This window comes from Lutra lutra, chromosome 15 (genome assembly GCF_902655055.1).
Source record: "Lutra lutra chromosome 15, mLutLut1.2, whole genome shotgun sequence".
In the NCBI taxonomy this organism is placed as follows: domain Eukaryota; kingdom Metazoa; phylum Chordata; class Mammalia; order Carnivora; family Mustelidae; genus Lutra; species Lutra lutra.
The window spans coordinates 27206120-27226145 of NC_062292.1; the positions used below are offsets into that span (position 1 = coordinate 27206120).

Below are 20026 nucleotides of genomic sequence, written 5' to 3' on the forward strand. Positions count from 1 at the left end.
GCAGTTGTAATTAAGGGTAGAAGGAAGATAATGAGAGAGTTGTATCCTTGAAGCCAAAGGAGAAGAAACTTTTCAGAAGAAAGCGAGTCCATAGAGTCAAATGACACAGACAGATAGAAGGAGATAGGGGTTGAACGTAATGTGCGTTTTTCTACTCCTCTTGGCGTGATAGGGTCCCTAATTTCACCACACACTGCACAATCTACAGTAATACGGCTACTCCCAGTTTGCAATATGTCATGAGTAGGGTACCCCCTCACCCTGGTCTCGGCCCCTTCTGCAAGCAACCAAGCCACCCTGTGTGACAGTGCCCCCTGTGGCCAGATTGAGAAATACTTCGGGTCAACATCTTTCCACTTCCTGTGGCGTTTCCCTTAGAACATCAGTCCAGCTCCACCGATGGGCTTCAAACTAAATGGGCTAAAGACTTCCGGGTTTTATGGGATGTTCACAGATCCGTCAGGGTCAAGATTGCCATGCTCCCCTGACAGGTGGGGGATTTTCATAACCCTGAGTTTTAATTGTCCTTACACATTTTTGGTGAGGTGTTTCTAGTGTACATCATTGCCTCCAGGAAGAGGTCCCTAACCACACGAGTCTTCTGGATCGCAAGACCATGCTACACTCCGTGTGTTCCTGTCCTTCCGCGCTCCCCTCCCAGCTCATCCTCATTAGAAGCAGCCTTTGTGAGGCCTGAAAAGTAACTCTCTTACTCACCACCTTATTTCCAATGACTAGAACGGAGCTTCGTGCATACCATATGCTAAATAATGTATTGATGGGTGGGGGAAGAAGAATAAAGGGATCACTGGGGTGTTTCTTACACGTGCAGATTCTGCATCCCTCTGCCCTTCGGATAGATTTACTAAGTCTATAGTGGGCCCAGACCACCTGCTCTTCTAACAAGCACTCTGGGTAATTGCCAGTGATCCCTGAACCACACCTTGAGAAATATTATCTACTCAGAAAACAACAGGAAAAAAAAAATCTTATGGTCAAATACATTTGCAAAATACTACATAACTACATGACTTCCCCTCTTCACCCCATGGGATCTGTGGGTGCCTCATATTATCCGTCATGCCTCATACTAAATGTTCTAATGGGTACTATAGTAAAGAAACTAGCATAACTCTCCTTAACTCAGAGTTTTCCCATCTTATTTGGCCATGAAACCTCTTTTTGTAGCAGACCTGGATGGGGCGAGGGTCCCGAAGAACACTATTGGGGACACGCTGCCATGGAGAGCTCCTGTACCGCTCAATTCATGTCATCCCCCTGGAACCCCTGCCTGATTCTTTCTCACCCTGCCTTTTCTCTTCCTTCCATCTGTGATCTGTGACGATCCCATTGTTGGCTATCCATGGCACATACATCTTTTTTTTTTTTAAAGATTTTTTATTTATTTATTTGACAGAGAGAGATCACAAGTAGATGGAGAGGCAGGCAGAGAGAGAGAGAGGGAAGCAGGATCTCCGCTGAGCAGAGAACCCGATGTGGGACTTGATCCCAGGACCCTGAGATCATGACCTGAGCCGAAGGCAGCGGCTTAACCCACTGAGCCACCCAGGCGCCCCATGGCACATACATCTTAGAGCTGGCTAGAGGTACACCGTTATCAAAGAAGAGAGAAGATCCAGATGTTTTGATTACAGTTATAAGCACCAAAATCCAAGCCCTCTTACCATTCCAGGGTGCTATGTGTTACATAAGAGTGTTTTCAGGATCTCATTTGATTCTTACAGGGAGAACATCAGGGACTGAGGTCATTCCTGTTTTATAAATGAAGAACATGAGGTCTAGAGAAGATGGCAACACGCCCAGACCTGCAATGGAAACCAAAGTCTCCAGGATCCTATCCTAGTGCCCCTTCCACACACGCCAGGCACCTTGACCCAGGCTCGTCTGCAGATTTGGGCTCCTCAAAGACCGTTGGCTTGCCGTACCTCCTTTGAGTCGGAAACCTTTGGAATGCACTCAAGGGCTCCGCCCATAAGCCTTCAGAGTACTCAGATGTCTCCTTCAGGTGGTCCACAGCAAGCCTCACCTGCCTCCTTCTCTGGTCTAATTAAACATAATTTTCTTCACTTACCCAAGTAAAGAACCACTGCCACCCCATTTTGCTTCCTTCCTTTATTTAAATTACAATACTGCAATACCATCGTTTTCTAGTTCTGTCATTACACGTGCACTGCAATTTATCGGCATTATAGAATAAACAGGCATGTATGGACTAACCTGGGAACCTAACTTCTTTATAGAACATTGGAAGTGGAATTCTACCCATTCCCCATTTCCCCCATAGAAACAACCAACTAACAGAAGGACTTTGGGAAGTGGATACATTTACACACTAGGAGCTAATAAAATCTCTTCCGGGGGTGCCCCCTTCACCTCTCATCAGGCCAGGGGACCCATCTCCTGTCTCCGCACCAGCCCAGGAGACCTGCTGGGGGGGATTAGAGTCCAGATTTCACTAGCCAATCTCTTCAAAGTATTTCCCAGTTTCCTGATTTGTGCATTAGTCCAGCAGCAACGCTACCTGCACCATCACCGAGCATGGGCTGGATGCTGGGCCATCCCCACTAAGCTGATTCTCCAGGCCATGTTACTCAGGAAGGAAGAAAAGTGAGGACCCCCAGAACGCCTCTTTATGGAGGGTTGGAAAGTGGCCTTGAAGGGAGATGCTCCTAATGGGACAACACTGCCATCTCCTGGCCTGTGTGGATACAGCATGTCTACTTTGGGGGTGTGTCCTTTGTGGGCAGAAACTCCTTCCTGATCCTCTTCACTGCCCTGGTGGTGGACAGCTTAAGGGAATGATTTGGAAATTTTGTCAGCAGAGGACTTGCTCCAGCAAACGACTCTGTTTTGCCAAGAGCTTTTCATTCCTTGTGCTTGTTTTTCCTCCTGCCTGGCTGTAGGTCCATTTGCGTGTCTCCCCGTCCACGTATCCTCTCTTCCCACACCACACCTGGTGCTTGTCCTTCCTGACATCCCCGTGCTCACAATCCCTTGAGTCATTCTTAGTGTTTCTCCCTGGCTCATGCAGCGTGTTCTGGCTTTAATGATCCTTGAATCTAAGAATTCTCAGTTGAAAAGCTCAGAGCTTGTGATGTCATGAGATAAACATAAACTCTGGGGCCCCGTTCCCAGAGGACCTGTTGTCAGAAACAACCAGCTCTAAACCGTACCGTGAAAGGAGCCCTCCCTTTACCACCCAGGCCCCTCAGTTCCTGCTGATCCTTCCTCCTAAAAATCTCTTTAATCAGTGCCTTCTCCCCTTTCCCACCATTTCTGCCACAGACCCAAGAGCCATGGTCTACACAAGAGCCCTTAACCTGCTTGGGCATCCCCATGCTCTCCCCAAAACTCCCCTGAGCAGCTTCCCATCATTCTCCATCCTGCCCCCAGACGGAGATTTCCAAAAAGCAATCCTGACCACCAGCACGACTGCAGGATTCAACACCCCCCATGAATGCCCTCTACTGCCCAGCTCGTTCGTCCCAGCAGAGGTCCTCAGGGCCCGTGGTATGATGGCTTTGGAAACCCTGGAGGCACAGGGCTCAGCTGAGATCCCTTTAGACAGAGTCCCTGGAGGAGAAGCAGGTTCCATATACCCACAGCAGAGCTGATTCCGATGCACGGTGTGAGCAGAGAGCGGCCCCTGCCCACCTCTCCGGCATGGCTTCCCACCAAGCACTCCTCATCCCACCAAGAAACCATGTTCCTCCCTCACCCACACCACCCTCCACGCTTTCCCATCCTTGCCATCATGTTCCCTTCCCCCGAGGTGCCCTGCCTCCCAGACAATGCAGACTCTTCTTCCAGACCTAATGCTGACCATCATGTCCATGATGCTTGCTTGCAGGGTCAGTCCACACCCCTGCCCACTCACTCTCCCTAACGTGCTCCTGCTGCCGTGGTTTGTGCCCACAGCTGTCCGTCCACCCCACATCCGAGGCCACTAGAGGCAGGGCCTGGGCTCTGTCCGTGATGGCCTGACCAGCAGCATCTTGCGTGGAACAGAGAATGGCTCAGAAACTTCATCAGTTGCTTGTGATGATTCTGTCCTTGCTCTGCCCCTGCCTGACTTGCAGCCCATCCTTCTGGGACAGCTGTTGTTCTCTCCAGTCTGTCCTCACGGGGACGGATTGCCCCTGCACCTTTAAACCCCTGGGGGCTCATAATCTGACTCTGAGGTGCCCCTTTGAAAAGCAGGTTTGTCCAGACACACTGCCCGAGGACCTACACTCTGTGTGTGACCCCAGAGTGGGGCTGCTAGAGCTGGTCCCCTTACACTGAATCCGGCACAGACATTTAGGACTGGAATGTTCTCCTCAGTCAGATAAATACCCTTTAAAAATGAACTTCTCTCGACTTCCTTCTCTGCCCCATGACGTAGAAGCTTACAGAGCAGCTGTTTTCTCTGCCTGTCCCTTCGGTCAGCAGGGCTCCTGCTGGCAAAAGGAAGCAAGACTTTACTCGTTTCCAGCCAGTTCTTATGTTTGCTGGCGGTGGAAAAATACTGTGGTGGGTGAATGCAGGGGTGGGCGGCTGGCCTCACAGGCAGCTGCGAAACAGAGACGAGCTCCTCCAGGAGCGCCCTCCAACAGGGCAGCAGCCCCAGCTCAGACCTACCAAGGCCCAAGGCCTAACAAAGAGGCCCCACGATCTTTGCTTGACCCAGCTCGTTTACCAAGCATGTCAGGAGTCAGAAAGCATGCCTACCACGCACCACCCGGCCCTGAGTCATTCCGGGCCTTGATCCACTTTGCAAAGAAGCCCTCCTTTTCTAAAAAGCCTGCCTTTGCCAGGCTGAGCACCAAGCTCCTGACCCATCACGGTGAGGACCCTCCTGGGCCTGCAGGGGACATGAGGTCCGGGAAGCCGGACCAAGGGACCTTCAAGAGGACGAGGAAATCAGCTCCGCCCCACCCCTGACAAAGCTGGATCGGGACCCCAGTAACGTGGCAGGTCTCTGCAAACATCTCCTCCTCGGAGAGACCTGCGCTGTCTCCCGCTCCAAGGCCAACCTCCACCTCCTAATCTGACTTTATTTTTCTGCCAGAGCTAGGCCCTCTGGACTGGTACATTTATTTGTTGGTTTTCTCCATCTCCACCGACAGAACTGAAGCACAAGGACGGGAATGGTGCACTGTCTGCAGTTCTTCAGCACTGGGACTCGGAGAGAGCCCCAGCCCCTAACAGGGCCCCACCAGCGTTTGCTGGAATGAGTAGTGACTGAAGGCATGAATGGCAGGACCCACACTGTTCGGCTCGCTCACCTCTGTGATGGCACCTCTATCCCCCCCAGGGCAGGGCACGCTGCCTGGGACGAAACAGGCAGACACAAACTCTTCTTGACCTCTTGTTTGGACCATCCTTACCAGACCCAGCAGTTACTGTGGTACGGGCTGCAGAAGGATGCTGAAAACTTACAGCAGTGACGTGAACCGTTTCGAGAGTATGGCTTGGCCTTCAGCCAGAGGTTAAAGCCTAGAGAAGCCCAGGCAGGAAAGGATTCTGTGGTCTTGGAACAGTGCTGTGGGCTTTAGGGCACGTGCCTCCCTTTCCACTTTCTCACCTCTCCTGGTTCCAAACCCCATTATTTGCTGTCACCCAAGAGTGCGACCACAGGCCGACCAAATTCCACCGTAATGCACAAACTGTACCTTTGCGTGCACTTAAGTTAAATTTAGAATTCGAGTGCACTCATTTGAGTTCAATAACACAAGGCACATTTTTTTTTTAAATCAGGTGGTTTATTATTCTTTCTTGAATAGGAATTTAAGTTACTTTAATAATGATCATGGACTTCACTACAGAAAAACCTTCCAGAGTCACAGGAAAATAAGCCCAAAGGATCCAACTAGCCAAGTGCCCATTCAAACAGTACGCCTCTGTCTCAGAGAAGCTGTAGCAAACCTAAGGGTCTGACCATGTGGGGGGCCAGGCAAAGGAGGGGAGGCTGAGGACCGGAGGACATGAAAGGGAGTCACAGAAGAGTCTTTGGGAGGAATCAATCATCAAAAGAGTCCAATTATTTTAAGTTGAAATGAGTGAGAATTTATTCACAACATATGCAAATCTATGCAAGTGATTATGCAAATAGGTGGGAAGGGGGCCTTCGAGAAGAGCAGTAACACAGAAGCTTGGTTTCCAGCATGCTGGATGCTGGTCACAACTTAGCTAGATGGGAATCCATGTTGGTCCCTTGCGGTCCCTTTGTTCTTCCTCCTAACACTAGCATCTTTTAAATGGGGAAAGATTTACAGCTTTTTCCTCAAAACCCAGTGGCGATGGGAGATAACAAGCATCAGGCCACTTTAGCCCCTTGGCCATCAAAAAGAACCCTTCCTTGGTGCTTCTCTCCAAGAAAAAGGTTTCTAGTAGCAGAGCTTTACATATATATATATACCAATTTCCAGAGATTTCTAATTGGTGAAGTGCAAGTTGATTCTTTTTTTCCTTTTCCCCACTCATCCCATATTTTTGTTCCTGAAGATAGACTGGAAAACCTTGCAGTCTGGTGTTTTCTTTCTCATATGTTACCACTGGTTGAGTTTCAGGCCCCCAGTATAGAAGGGCAAAAATGCAGGTGACAGGGAAGTGACCTGTATGGTCTGAAGCTTGGTCACGTGTTTTGTTCTGAAGGTTATCCAGCCATCTGAGAAACCAGAGGCCAGGAGCATCCCCTGAACATCCATGAACCAGTCACTCCTACCCACCCTGCCCCAAGCCTACACAGCCCCAATCCCAGGCCGGTCTTGCCTCGTGTGATGAGGGCTCCCATAGGCCATCAGAACGTTCTCGAATTTTCTCCTAGTGTCCGCTTCTTTCTGCCCAGGACTTGCTCCCCACTGTAGCCATGAGGGCGGATTTTCAACTCCACATAAGGAATGGAGAATTCATGTCCTTTCCATGGCTCCCAGTTCACCCCCTACAAAAAAAAAAAAAAAAAAAAAAAAAAGCCAGCATCAAGAAGAAGCAACTTGAGAGGAAGGAGGGGTAGGTTATGCTGGAAGGAATGCCTCTTTCCCAGGAAAATCCTCCCTCCCTGCTTAGGGGAGAGAAAAAGTGAGACAAGTGGTCACTGGGGTCCTTGTGGAAGTAGGGCTGAAACTAGAGACATGCGCCCTCTGCTGGGCAGCTGAGGTCTGACATGCTGATGACTTGGAAGCCCCCAACCCCACCCCCCCCTCCCCAGTAGTTGGAAGGATGGGGTGTGAGCCCAGGGCAAGCGTGGGGAGACCACAGCAGCAGCAAAACCAATACATGGTCAACCTGGACAGCAACACGCCCATTATCTTTGCCTCGCACTTTTCCTTCCAAAAAATTAAAGGCAAAAATAAACATATTAATTGGTCAATCGTGTAAAATCATTTTCAATTTAGACTGTTTAGATACTAGCTCTGGGGTAACAAATAACCTGCTGGAAACTAAATTTCATTTTATGTCTTTTGACTGGTGAGCGCAATAATATTTAATTCACTTAATAACCTTGCAACCTGGCCAATAAAGAGCCCAAGTGACCAATTTTATGTATTTTAATTTGTGAGGTAAATAATAAACAAGAAGCTTAAATGCCTTGCAGACTGTGAAAAGCACATTAAGCAGATGAATGTCTTTTATTAGCAAATATGGGGATGGTTTAGGGCATGCTGGCTGCTCATTTCAAATATTTGATCTCTGATCACAGGCTTCCCTGGGTCAGCCCACATGCTGCCACCATAATTCATGGGCCCACCCTCCCTGGGGGAAAATCTCTTCTTCCCTTTGAAGAATCGCACAAGGATTGGGAGTCCCTGCTGCCTGGTGGGGGCCAAAGTAATCAAACTGTACCCGGATTTGAGATGCGCTCATATTTACGGTAATACCAGTCACGAGGTGAGTTCTGGGGAGAGCTGGATTCCTGAAAGCTAGAATGGACCCAGGGTGGGAAATCAGAAACCCAAGGTGGGGAGGAGCTCATGGAGGGGATGGATTCATGATGAGTGGGAACAAGGATGCGATTTTCAAGGAGCTGTGTGGGGGCAGCCAGGAGCTGTCCCACAGCTGGCAAGGAGTCAAGAGGATGCCCACAGCTCATAGAGGTCTGAGAAATCAATGGTAGGAACGTTTCAGAGCAAGGAAGGGGAGAGGAGCCGTGGAGAACGCTCAGATGGAGTTTAGCGTAACACTCTGAGTAGACTCTGAGTGGCTTTGGAGGAAGTGGATCCAGAGGTGGGTCTACTCAAAGGTGGAAAAGACTTTATTTTCCTGGTGATTAAAGGATTTGAGAAAAATAGCTCTGGTTTCATTGGGAGAACAACTAGAAAGAATTACGAAGGGTCTGTTATGAACGGAATGCTTGTGTCCTGCCCCCAATGCATATGTTGAAGTTAGATGAGTTGAGTGAGTTACATTGAGTTAGATGAACTCAGGAGGGTGGGTGCCCCAAGATGGGATTAGCACCCTCCTTTTTTTAAAGATTTTATTTATGTATTTATTGAGAGAGAGAGAGAGAGAGAGAATGAACAGGAGGAAGAGCACAGGGAGGGGGGAGAGAATATCAAGCAGATTCCACGCTGAGTGCACAGAGCCCGACAAGGGGTTCAATTTCACAACCCCGAGATATGACCGGAGCTGAAACCAAGAGTCAGACACCCAACCAACTGAGCCACCCAGGTGCCCTGGGATCACTACCATTGTAAGAAAAGGAAGAAAAGACCAGAGCTCTCTCTCCACTATATGAAGACATAGTGAAAAGGCCACCATCCTCAAGACCAAGAGCTTTCCCCCGGAACTAAAGCTGCTAATAATCTGATATTGGACTTCCTAGCCTCTAGAACTCTGAGAAATAAATGTGTTTTGTTCAAGTCACCCAGCCTACGGTATTTTGTTACTAAGACAGTGTCTATGTGTGAACCAGTACATGGAGACGTGCATAATCCACGTTATCTGTCTCTGTCCAGCAGCGGACAGCCTGAGTTCCCACCCACTTACACTAAGTAAGCGTGCAGCCCCGGTGGGAATGTGGTGGGGTGGGGGAAGAGCTTCTATAGATGGGCAGGGAAGGCCCTGACCTCAAGGCCATGGAGCCTGGAGAAGAAGCCCTCCTGTCCTGAGTGGAGACATCAAAAGGAGAGGGTTAGCCAAACCAGCCTGGAGAGTGTCCCTGAGAATGGAAAGCTTTGAGGAGATCTTGAGCCAAAAAATTCCCCTGTCACTTACCTCACTGTGCTTGGTCTCCCCGTATCTGCCATTGGGGTTGGCCAAGTGGCAGTTCTTGTACCACCAGCCACCATGATGGGTCAGGGCACAGTTGCTGAGGGCGATATCATTGTCTCTGTCGAAAGTTGTAAACTTCCATCCATTGTGGTAAGTCAGAGCATCCCCTGCAGGAGAGGATAGATGAGAGGTGAACGTTGAAGTTTTGCCCCGAGATGGTGATCGTGTTCTGGACTCAGCAGGACAATCTTTGGGCACAAAATTGCCAGGAATCCAGCCACTTTACGTCACAGGGAATCACTCCTCTCTCAAAACGGCCAAGAGGAGAACATGATACAGACAAACAGATTCTCCTAACTGGCCTGTTACCCAAACTTAGGGCCTGTCTCTCCAAGAGCCTGAAAAGCATTCGCACTTGGGAGGCCCTGCAGTCATGTGAAGTAACCAAATATCCAAAACCAAACCCATCGGCTCTCCTCACAGTACCTGAGACCCCTTCCGCAAGGTAACCCTCGCCTGTCTTCCGCGTCGTTGCTCAACCAGCCTCCCAGGCACCTGAACTTGAACCCCCAACCACATCTGACAAATCCCTTTGTCAAGGCCTTCCTCCTGCAAATCACTCACAGATGCCCTCACCCAGCCTGTGCTCCTCTGGTTGCACTTATCTCAACACAACAGCCCTCCCAGCCTTCCCTGAAGCAGATGCACCCACTTTCGGGCCCTCAGACTTAATGTCCCCTTTCCCACCGCCTGGAGGGAGCTGCTCCTTCTCTCCTGGCTCTGCAGGCCTGGAACTCGGCTGTAACTTCCCAGTCTCGGAGCCCGCTGTCCCCACGGGCACGCGCCCTTTGATGAGCAGTCCACGGATCTGCCCCCATGCTTCTGTCCCCAGCATCCCTCTGCCCTCCTCAGTCCACATCCTAACCATTCCTCAGAGGCCAGCTGGACCCCACACCCGAGGAAGCACCAGTCTCCTTAACAATCCTCGCACTCCCACTGCTCACACACCAGCTCCTCACGCACACACTCCTCGCACACACACCTGAGTTTCTGGAGACTTCCTGGCACATAGGCTCGGTTTAGAGCTTCATGACATCTGTCTGGAAATTCACTCACATCATCTGACGTGTCTCTCTACTATTTACCCACCATCCTTGTCATCTTCTTATCAGTCCGCTTTTTAATTCAGCTCATAAGAGGCGATAAGGGCCTATGTCAATCCCAAGCTAAATCAAGTCGTGTTCCTACAATAACACTCGGTTTTCATCGGGTCTCTGAGCCACAGACCCTCTTCACCTAAGTACCCTCCTCTGACCCCCTCAGGGTAGCCTACGAGGTGGGACAGCAGCTCTTGGTCCCAGGAGGAAATGGACTAAGAGTTCCGGGGACTTGGCAAGGCCCCACAGTCCACAAACAGCTGTGGGGGGAGGTCAGGACTCAAACATCAGGCCTCAGATTCCAAGCCCAGGGCTCTTAGTTTGGTGGCTTCCTCCTTTCCCCGGGGACCTTTAGTTATGCTAACAAGAGCCAGCCTGCAGCAACCACCACCCGGGAACTGGCAGGAAATGCGCATTCTCAGGCCCACCCCAGATCTACAGAAGCTGAAACCAGGAAGGTAGAACCCATCGGGCAGTCCGTGTTTTCATAAGCCCCTGGAGTGCAAGGTGATGTCAGAGACCTGCAGATTGTATGTAGTCTGCAACTTCATTTATTCAGGGACCCCCCCCACCCTCCCCCATCCCCACCAGGACTCAGCACCACGAGAGGCTCTGGGAACACAAACAAGGGGGCCTGCTCTCAAGAACGTCGCTGGGGCTGGCAAGGGGCAGATCTCTGGGAAGAGTGAACAACACACCAGGAAAAGAGAAGTTCCCAGATTGTCCCTCTGGCTTGGCAGCTCAAAGAGTGGGTCCTGCCACCCCTTACCCAGCAAAAAGGGCTGGGGGAGCAGGGACAGGGCCGCCGCAGAGGCCCCTCCAGCTAAGTCAGCTGAAGGGCTCTGCCCCCATTCATTTCCTCCAGTTGAGGAAAGGCATGTCGTCGCTCTCCCTCTCGCTCGCATCTCCTCTCCCCTTCAGCTTTCTGGCAGACAGTTAACTACAGCTTAAAATAACACGCGATGGCTCCCTTGGTGACACTTTTAATGAGCACAGCTTACCTAACTTGCATCTCAAGTTCCTAGAGCTGTTTTCAAAGAGTCTGTGCAAAGGCTATTTCTTAATGATTTGTTTGTGGTTCTCTGACCTTGGGCGCTGGGATCATGAACAGTGAAGCAGGTTTGGGGCTAAGTGTGGCAGTTTATTCCACAGACGGATTTTCTCGCTTCCAGAAACTGAAAGCGTGCTGACGTTCAGAGCACAGACAGCGACTGTACCCATGAATCAAAAAATCACTTTTCTCTGGCTGTCAGGCCCCCCAGCCAACACCATGTTCTGATTTATTAAGCTTATCTCCCTAAGTAAGACAGAGTAGAAAAGCCAGTGGTGGTCAGACCCTCTCCCATCTCTCAGGGTTTTCGGAGAGACCACCGGATGAGAAATAAGCACCCCTAACTTGTGCTACCCACTTGGGGTGGGCGGCTGGCTCTCCTTGGGTGGTGGATTGGAGGGGTTGGCGGCAGGCTCAAAAAAGCCCAGGGTGGAGCCACTGAGTTGGTCATCTCCCATCTCATCTAACATAACTCCACCATCACCTCCTGAGGCAGGAAGGCAGGCCAAGGCAGCTGGGCCACCTCAGACCCAAGGAAGCCATCCACAGCATATCCCCTTTGAGTCCCACAGGACCACATGTCTGGACTCTAAACCCTGGAACCAAGAAAGGGCCAATAAAGAACGATGTGTGCCATTTTTGGCTTTCCCTTCTTGTCCACAGACCTAACAATTTTTCCCCTTCCTTTTAAGCACCAGTATGTAAAAATCCATTTCAAAGCGAGGAAGGCACTTTTGCATAGAGCTGTTCTTCGCGGTGGACCTCTGGCATCCCTGGCCCCAGCCCAGCAAACGCCGGCGGAGTTCTCCAGTCTCGCTTCCAAGTGTTCCCAGGGTGTGGACGCATCCCTGGGTGGGCATCACTGAGTCTCCTGGAGGTGGGACGTGAGACCAGCTGTAAATGGTGGGTTAGCCCTTACCTTAGAAGTCACTCTGCACCACTCCAAAACATCTATTTCTGTTTTCATGATAATTTCTCAGGAGATGACTAGCATCCTAAAGGTAGCGTTCATTGGATGTCCTCCCTGCCCCACTCCAAGATTCAGAACCAGAAACGAAATTTACCCAGCACTGTCTTGCTGGAGTTTCCTTGTGGAGGAATCAGGGGCTCTCTGATGGGGACTTCAGTGAAAGCCAAAGCTGAGGGCCCAGCAGGACAGCGGGAGTGATGGTGATCCTTCTAGGCATGTTTAATCCACAACCATGAACCCCCGATTCTAAGCAGAGCTCTAATCGGGGGAGCTGGCACATACAGAGAGACATCAAACCATTCACTTTCTCTTTGAACGCCGCCTCCTCTAAACACGACCTCATCGTTTAGGACATGAGCAGCCAGAAGCTTCCTAAATTTCAAAACCCTCCTGGGGACCAATCAGCATATATAAGGAAAGCTAAAATACCACGAAGCCCACCATGCAATTTCAGAGTTTCCAAGTAGGAACGGTGGCACATCGGGGAGACCAGGTCGCTGGCTAAATGCCATGTGATCTGAAAGTCTCCCGAGGCTTCCTGTGGAAAAACACATCCACCACTGACCAGCACTGTGGGCCTGAACAATCTCAGAATGGGAATTATCCCGTAATCACAGTTAAAATGCAAATAGAGTCCCTGGGAGGAGAATCACATTAATTCGCGAGTATATTGATTCCTTTTCACTCATTTTCCCATTAGCATCAGTTCGTTTCCTGGGTATTTTAAGACAAGCCTCAGAACAGGTATGTGCACACAAGAGAAGAGAGGAGAACAGGTAGCCCCAGAGGGTTCCCAGCCAGCAGGGAGGGAAGTCATTGGGCTTCGGGGAGAGATGCGGGATAGGGTGCCATCTCTTGTCCCCGTGTCACCAAGCTCACACCTTCACTGACCCCGAGGCAAGATACCTGGGTCTGTATCCTTCCTGATACAAAACATCTGTAGGACTGCATGGAGAGCTCTGGCTAGCAACATCCGGCTTCAAGCTCACCTGCTCTGCACCGGGTTCCGTGCTAAGCACCAGAAAACAAGAGGAAGTGCAGAATCCACGTAATTTTTAAAAAACAATTAAATTATAAGACCTATAAGAAACTGCCTTAGCAGTTGGCCACTTTGGCTCATGGCCCCAGACACTAAGAGGCATCTGTTCACAGTCCTCCACCATTAGGGGATTCTAGAGTGGCCTGACTTCACGAGCACACCCCGTTTGCCTGGATTCTGCTCAGTCCTTGCTCACCATGGACACCCCCAGGCCTGGGGACCCCTTCCTTGTTTCCCATCTAAGTCCCACCCTTTCAGACCCAGACCCAGCCCACTGCCCGGTGGGGAACTTCCTTTAGTGACGCCTTGAGACTCAATGCCCCCTCTTCTCACACCCTGTAGCTCTTGTTCTCCTCACCACTTATGTGGCTCTTTGCAGATGTTATTTTCTGTTGTGACTTAGCTGCTTTCAGGACATTCTTAAGTGAGAGACCACAGCCCATACAGTCAGCGGATCTGGCTGGTACCGCATCCCTACGTAGTCACCCCCGAGTCAAAACCACGCAGGCTCAAACAGCGGACTTAATTGTTAGCATTTAAAAACTATAAATACAGACGGAAGATAGGATATTAAAACAGTAACCACCACGTCCCTCTGAAACAGAATATTCAATGATATCACCCCAGTGTTCCATCACATCGCTTGATTTTGTTCTCTCCTTCACAACTGGACAGAGACGCCACCAGCCGGCTTGAGTCCTCTGAGCCACTAATGGAAGTGAGACATTCCCTGTGCCGTCACAGCTCTACAGGGTTCATAAGACCCACACTGCTTGCTGTTTGAATCGGCACCTTTCGGTTTTCCATTTACTTACACCAAAGCACTGTGAAATATTTAAATGACCACACACACACACACACACACACACACACACACACACACACATTCCTGGGCAAGGACCGCAGCCCCGTTGCTGGAGCCCGGTGACAGGTGCACAGGCCCCATGAGTCACTTGGGATGCGGGCTCCTTGGCTGATGGAACCAGGGAAGCGTGAGATGAGGGTCTTTACGGGTGGGGGGTGGGAGTCAACCCACAATGAACAGAAGTTCCCACTTTAAGATCCTCAAGGACTGCTTGCAAACTTCTGGTGTCCCCCCTACACCCCCGCTGCCCCTGGCAGGGAGCCCCACCTCAGCCATCAGTGAGGACAGCTCACTTCCACGGAGCACATCCCCTCTCCCCCCACCACCCCTTGAACCATGGCACATGGCAGTCTGATCGGGAAACACACCGGGAGCCAGGGACCCCAGCCCGGCGGGGAGAGGTGCGCTCCCACCTGCTGTGCCTCTGTATTTCCCAACGGAGAGCCGGTACCGCTCCTTGCTGGAGGCCACCTGGAAGGCATCGTACACGGCGTAGGCGGACTCATTGGCGGTCTGGAGGTCCACTCTCACCTCGTAGCGAGTAGGGGTGCCAGTGGTGAGATTGTGTAGTTTGTCGAGTCCTGAAAGCAAAGGAGGGGGTCCCAGTAACCGATCAGGCGGTGTGTGCAGGCACGCGCCTGCTACCATCTGTGACTGCCAGCACCGAGAGTTGCCGTGGACTTTCCCTCCTCTGCTCACTCTGTCTCTGCTGGGGGGGGGCCTGTTTTCTCCTCCTGTTCTCTCTTCGGCACAGCCATGTTTATGAGTGGGGAAACCGTGTCCTCTGGGAAGGAGCCATCGGGGGCAACCGGGTGGGGAACCTGCCCCCGACTCCTTGTCTCTAAAGCAGAAGCGCTTCCCCCTCTCATCCCCGCATCTCACCACGTGGACGAGGACGTCAGCCACCACCCTGAGGTCTCTGAAGGAATTCCTGGCCAAACTGACCATGACCATGACCTACCCTCTCAGACACGGAGTCTCCAGATTACGATTTCTTTAATTCTTCCTTTCCCTGTGGATGTTTGTGGCTGTTTCACTCCCCATGAGTATCTGCTGCACGTTCGAGCAGGAGGAGAAGGGAGAACACCCTCCCCACACTGACTGGCAGGCCTGGAGAGCCACAGGGGCTCCAGCCATGACCTTCTAGGAACGGCCCCGAATCCCAGTGGACCAACTTTTCTAAGATGTGAAGGCCCCGGGGAGGGTCCCATGTTGCTGACACACAGCATGAAGACCCCCTGGGATGCGCCCACCCCATCACGAGCCCAGCACATGACAGCATTCCCAGCAACATGGCCCGACCGACACCCTGGTGGGCAGGCTCCTCGAGTGTCCTGTCCCTGTCCCTGGGACGTCTTCCTGAATGTGGGGGGCCTTCTAGAGCTGCCCGCACAGCCTTTGAGGGGGAAACAACCCCTCCCCCACAGCCCTCCCGGAATCCCCGAGATGATACCAAGCCAGAACTCCTTCATGGGGTCCCCAAAGCCTTCCACGTAGGTCCGCCAGCGCTTGAAGAAATCCAGCTGCCCAGTGTTGCGCCTCTGGAAGACCTGCCAAGGGAAGACAGGCCTGTCACTCTGACACACTTGAACAGCCATGGCTGAGTGAACGAGGACAGTAGCTTGGACTGGGGGCTGCCCTGAAGTTAGACAGAAGCAGAGGGAAGGTCAGACGGACCGACATGGCGACTGAAAGTGGGACAGAAAGAGAGGGCAAGGGAGCCTTTCCTGTGCTTTGGGCTTGTGGCGCTGGATGGCCGTTCACTTGGCTCTTGGCTGAGATGGGGGTTCTGAGAGAAGACAGGGTCTGCCAGTGTGTGCTCACCTGGGACGAGGGAAGTGTGAGGCACTCCTGAGGTCCCCTGGCCACCGAAGATGCCACAGGACCAGCTGAGCTAAGGGCTAGGGTTCTGAAGAGAGATCTGGGCCAGACTTGCAAAGGTGAGGGTGTGTCTGAGACGCTGCTCAGTGTTCCCCCATCTCAGTGTCCTGTCCCCAGGAACACAGGCGGGAAGTGCTTCTCTTTTAAGTCCCTGGCCAGTCAAGTGGGAGCCACGTGACTCATTCTAGCCAAAGGGCTTTAGTGGGAGCACAGAAGGGCAGTGGGGGGAGGGGGAGGGGGTGCTCTCTCTCCATGCCCCGTCTTCCACCGCCTGTGCCTCGGGGCCTCCGTGAAGGCCACGTGTCCACAGGGCAAAGCCATGAGGAGGAATCAGCCCGAATCTCTGAGTCACCACCGAGAAGTGACTGCCAAACCCACAGAAGACTTTGCACACATGAGAAGAAACTTCTCCGGTCCTCAATCACAGGGATTTGGTGTTGGCGTGTTAACTACCGCACAGCCCACTCTAGCCTAGTGAACACAGAAAGCCCCGGGGACACAGAGAGGAAGGCGAAACCGCTGGAGAGGATGAGAACACCTGGGAAGAAAGTGGGAACTAAAAAGAGAAAATGGCCCAGAATCAAGACTCAGGGGCCCGCACTACGCAGCAGCTGGGTGCAGGAGGAAGGACGCACTCATGAAGGAGGAAGGGGAGGGCCTGGGCATGCCGAAGGACAACCAGGAAAATGTGGAACCACAAACACCACCAGGAGAAAGGTACGACTGATGGTGCCAAAGGCAGGTCAGCGCCAAGGAACAGGAGAACTAAGGAACGTGTCCATAGAATTTAGGGAAACAGAAGTCACGAGTGACTCTAACAAAGGCTGCATTGGAGAGAGACGAGGGCAGAAGCGAACGTGGAATGGCCTAAGGAGTGAGTGAGCAGTGAGAACACAGACACAGACTTGTGTACGGCTATTTCTTGAAAGTATGTGCGGCTTGCTTTTCAAAACTCCTTGTTTGGGGGAAGGAAGGCAGTGCCTGTCAGGGTAAACTAGGTTCTTTTACATTAAGCAAGCCTGAAGAGTGCCTACAAGCTAATCACACCTGTGCGCACTACTGGAATGGGTAGTAATGGCCATGGTCCTCGTAACCTTGAAAGCCACGCTAAACACCATCCTCACTGATCACAGAAACGACTCTGGGGTTCTGGAAGGCTGGATGGCATCTTTGTCTCCCCCGACTTCCCTTCATACTCGTTCAAATGCAGAAGCCCCAGCACAAAGCCCCATCTCCCTCCTTTCCACCACGCTTCACCGCAGGTGCCTTGAAATAAAACACGGAACCTCAAATTTGGTACGGTAACTTCCCGATATTTGTGCATTCTTTCTGGTTTTGGGGGGTGGGGAGAAACAGGGAGGGAGGAGAGAACAGGTGGCCTACAGCAATGCTGACAGCCCACGTGGGAGCTCACCTGTAACTCCTTTCAAAGCCCCAGCCCACCTTTGCTGGCCCAGGAAGCACTGGACTAGGGCATCTCTCTCCAGTAGGCAGGGAGAGCCCGGGGCTCTAAGGCAGACCAGAGCCACTGCCTGGCCATCGGCTGGTGAGCCGGTCATCCCTGTTACTGAGCCTCAGTCAGCTGTGGGACAAACAGGGTTAGAAGCGGGAAGGGAGCATCCATCTCAGAGGTGCGAGGAGAACTCAAGGAGATGGTAAGGGTAAAAATGTTCTCCAAAGCTCCTGAGCTGCTGAGCAGAACAGAGGGAATGATTGGGCAAATCATTCCAGACTGCATTAACATTGTGGTTTCTCTCCCCTTTGTCCTTCATTCCAGAGACTCTCGTTCCCCTCTGGGCTGCCTTCATTTCTTCATTGGCTCATCCGCTCAGGTAACCGCCATTACAGAGGAGTGTGTTCTGTGCTGGCTGCAGGGCGAGGACCCAGGAAAGTTCAGAAAGGCGATTAGCCACATTAAATTATAATCGGCTGATTATCTAGTGGCAGATGCAAGGATAAAACAGGGATCTCTTCCTCTTTTCATCAGAAAGTTTGAAAATACCAACTTCACTGAGCTCATTTTCCAAAACTCATTTCTTAAGATCCTGGGGCTGTTTATTTCCTAGCATGCTGCCCATTCTGGTCCCTTCCCCGGGACTCTTCCTGTGCTGCAGACAGTGGGATCCCAGGACAGACACCATGCTGATGTTCCTTCTACGTCAAGTCCGGTTACATTCCCACTAGCATAACTGGTTATGGTACAAGGTCAGGCTCAATTGTGAAGCTGCCCATCTGGGACAGGTGCCTTACAAAGGCGTTCTCCAATCAAGGAATAGTGCTCGGGCATGAGAGGGGTTTGCCCACCTGATTTCCTTTAAGGATTTATTTATTTTAGAGAGAGTGCACAAGCAGTGAGGGGCAGAAGGAGAGGGAGAGAGAGGCAAAGAAGCAGACACCCCACTGAGCACAGAGCCTGACAGGGGGCTCGACCCCTGGACCCCGAGATCATGACCCGAGCCGAAACCAAGAGTCAGAAGCTTAACCGACTAAACCACCCAGGTGCCCCTCCCTGATTTTTTTTCTTTTTTAATAATGCTTCAGTTCAGCTAGGAAAACTCTGAACAACGGTTCTGATGTTCTCTCCATCACTACAGAGATGCAGCTCCGCACTTACTAGCTTTGTCCTTGGGCAAGTTGGTTAACCTTGACAAGCCTTGCTTTTCTAAACGATGAGATCAAGATGTTAATAGCCCATTTGTCATGCTCTTAAATCGAGGCTTTAGCAAGATCATTAATCATAATAAATCATAAAAGTGTGAAGGCCAGAGACTGGCACATACACATATAATAAGTTATTATTAAATCTCAATAAATGAGAGTTTGCCTTTTACTATGTCAGATTCCAAGTGAACTGACCCACCGTGATCACCTACCTGTACCTCTTGATCAGGGAGCCTGATTTGACTTGCTCAGAATCTAACTCATTCCCATTCTATGGGCAGAAAACACCTTACAGTGAACTGTTTGGGGGTAAGAGAGGCTCCTTAGCAGGTCTGTCTCAAGGCAGGCAGAATTCTACACTCCAGAGATGTCATGGCACTCTAGAACTTAATGTCCTGACTGATTCCCTGGGGAGAAAAAAATGAAATGTCATTTAAATGCCTGCGGAAAGAACTTCTAATGTAGTCCTTAAGACTTGCAAGACAGAAGACAAAGACGGAAATATTCCAGGCACTTAAGTGTTCCCGTCTGGTCCTCAACCCAGCTCGCCTCCTGTGACACCAATTACCTCGGGGTAGGGTTTTTCTGGCCTCTTAATCACATTGGGTTCCTGCCACCCCATGGAGAAAAATTCCCTTAAAAGGATTTTGGAAGCTCCTGGGTGACTCAGTTAAGCGTCTGACTCTTGGTTTCAGCTCAGGTCATGGTCTCAGTGGGGTGAGATGGAGCCCCTCATGGGGCTTCGGGCTCTGCAGGGAGTCTGCTTGACATTCTCTCCCGCTCCCTCCTCCCACTCATGCTAACTCTCTCTCTTTAAATAAATAAATAAAATATTTTTAGAAAGTAACAGAGCAATGCACTAAGGTCATCTCTCAGTGACAAAAGATCCTCGAGCCCAAAATGGTGGAAACGGTCAGTAAAAGATCTGGCAGAGAAGGTTCCAGGACTCGGGTGTTTTCAAGACTGTGGCAGCTCTGAGCAGAACCCTACAGAATCTCACTCAGTTCGTGCATTCCCTTCAGGAGCCTGGGTCAGAAAACGAGTCTTGGGAGGGGGTGAGGGACTGGTGCTGGTTAGAACGCAGGGTGATTCGATTATTTCTGGAACTGACCTCAGCATCCCGGTCAGGGTCACTTGCATGAGCAGGCTGTAGAAGGCAAGCTCCTTGAGGGCAGGGATTCGGGTTTGT

General features: G+C 51.2%; 1 protein-coding gene across 8 annotated transcripts in view; it reads right to left on the reverse strand.

Annotated features, from left to right (window-relative positions):
- Positions 1-6285: 6285 nt before the first annotated feature.
- The window catches only part of TNN (tenascin N), a 61876-nt gene continuing 48135 nt past the window's right edge, over positions 6286-20026 (reverse strand). For all 8 annotated transcript variants that reach the window (XM_047704826.1, XM_047704824.1, XM_047704821.1 and 5 more), the window contains 4 exons: positions 15749-15845; positions 14709-14876; positions 9217-9380; positions 6286-6943 (listed from right to left, as the gene is read on the reverse strand). In XM_047704826.1, coding sequence (XP_047560782.1) covers positions 6803-6943; positions 9217-9380; positions 14709-14876; positions 15749-15845 — 570 coding nt within the window. In that variant the 3' untranslated portion in view covers positions 6286-6802. The remainder of the gene's footprint in view (positions 6944-9216; positions 9381-14708; positions 14877-15748; positions 15846-20026) is intronic.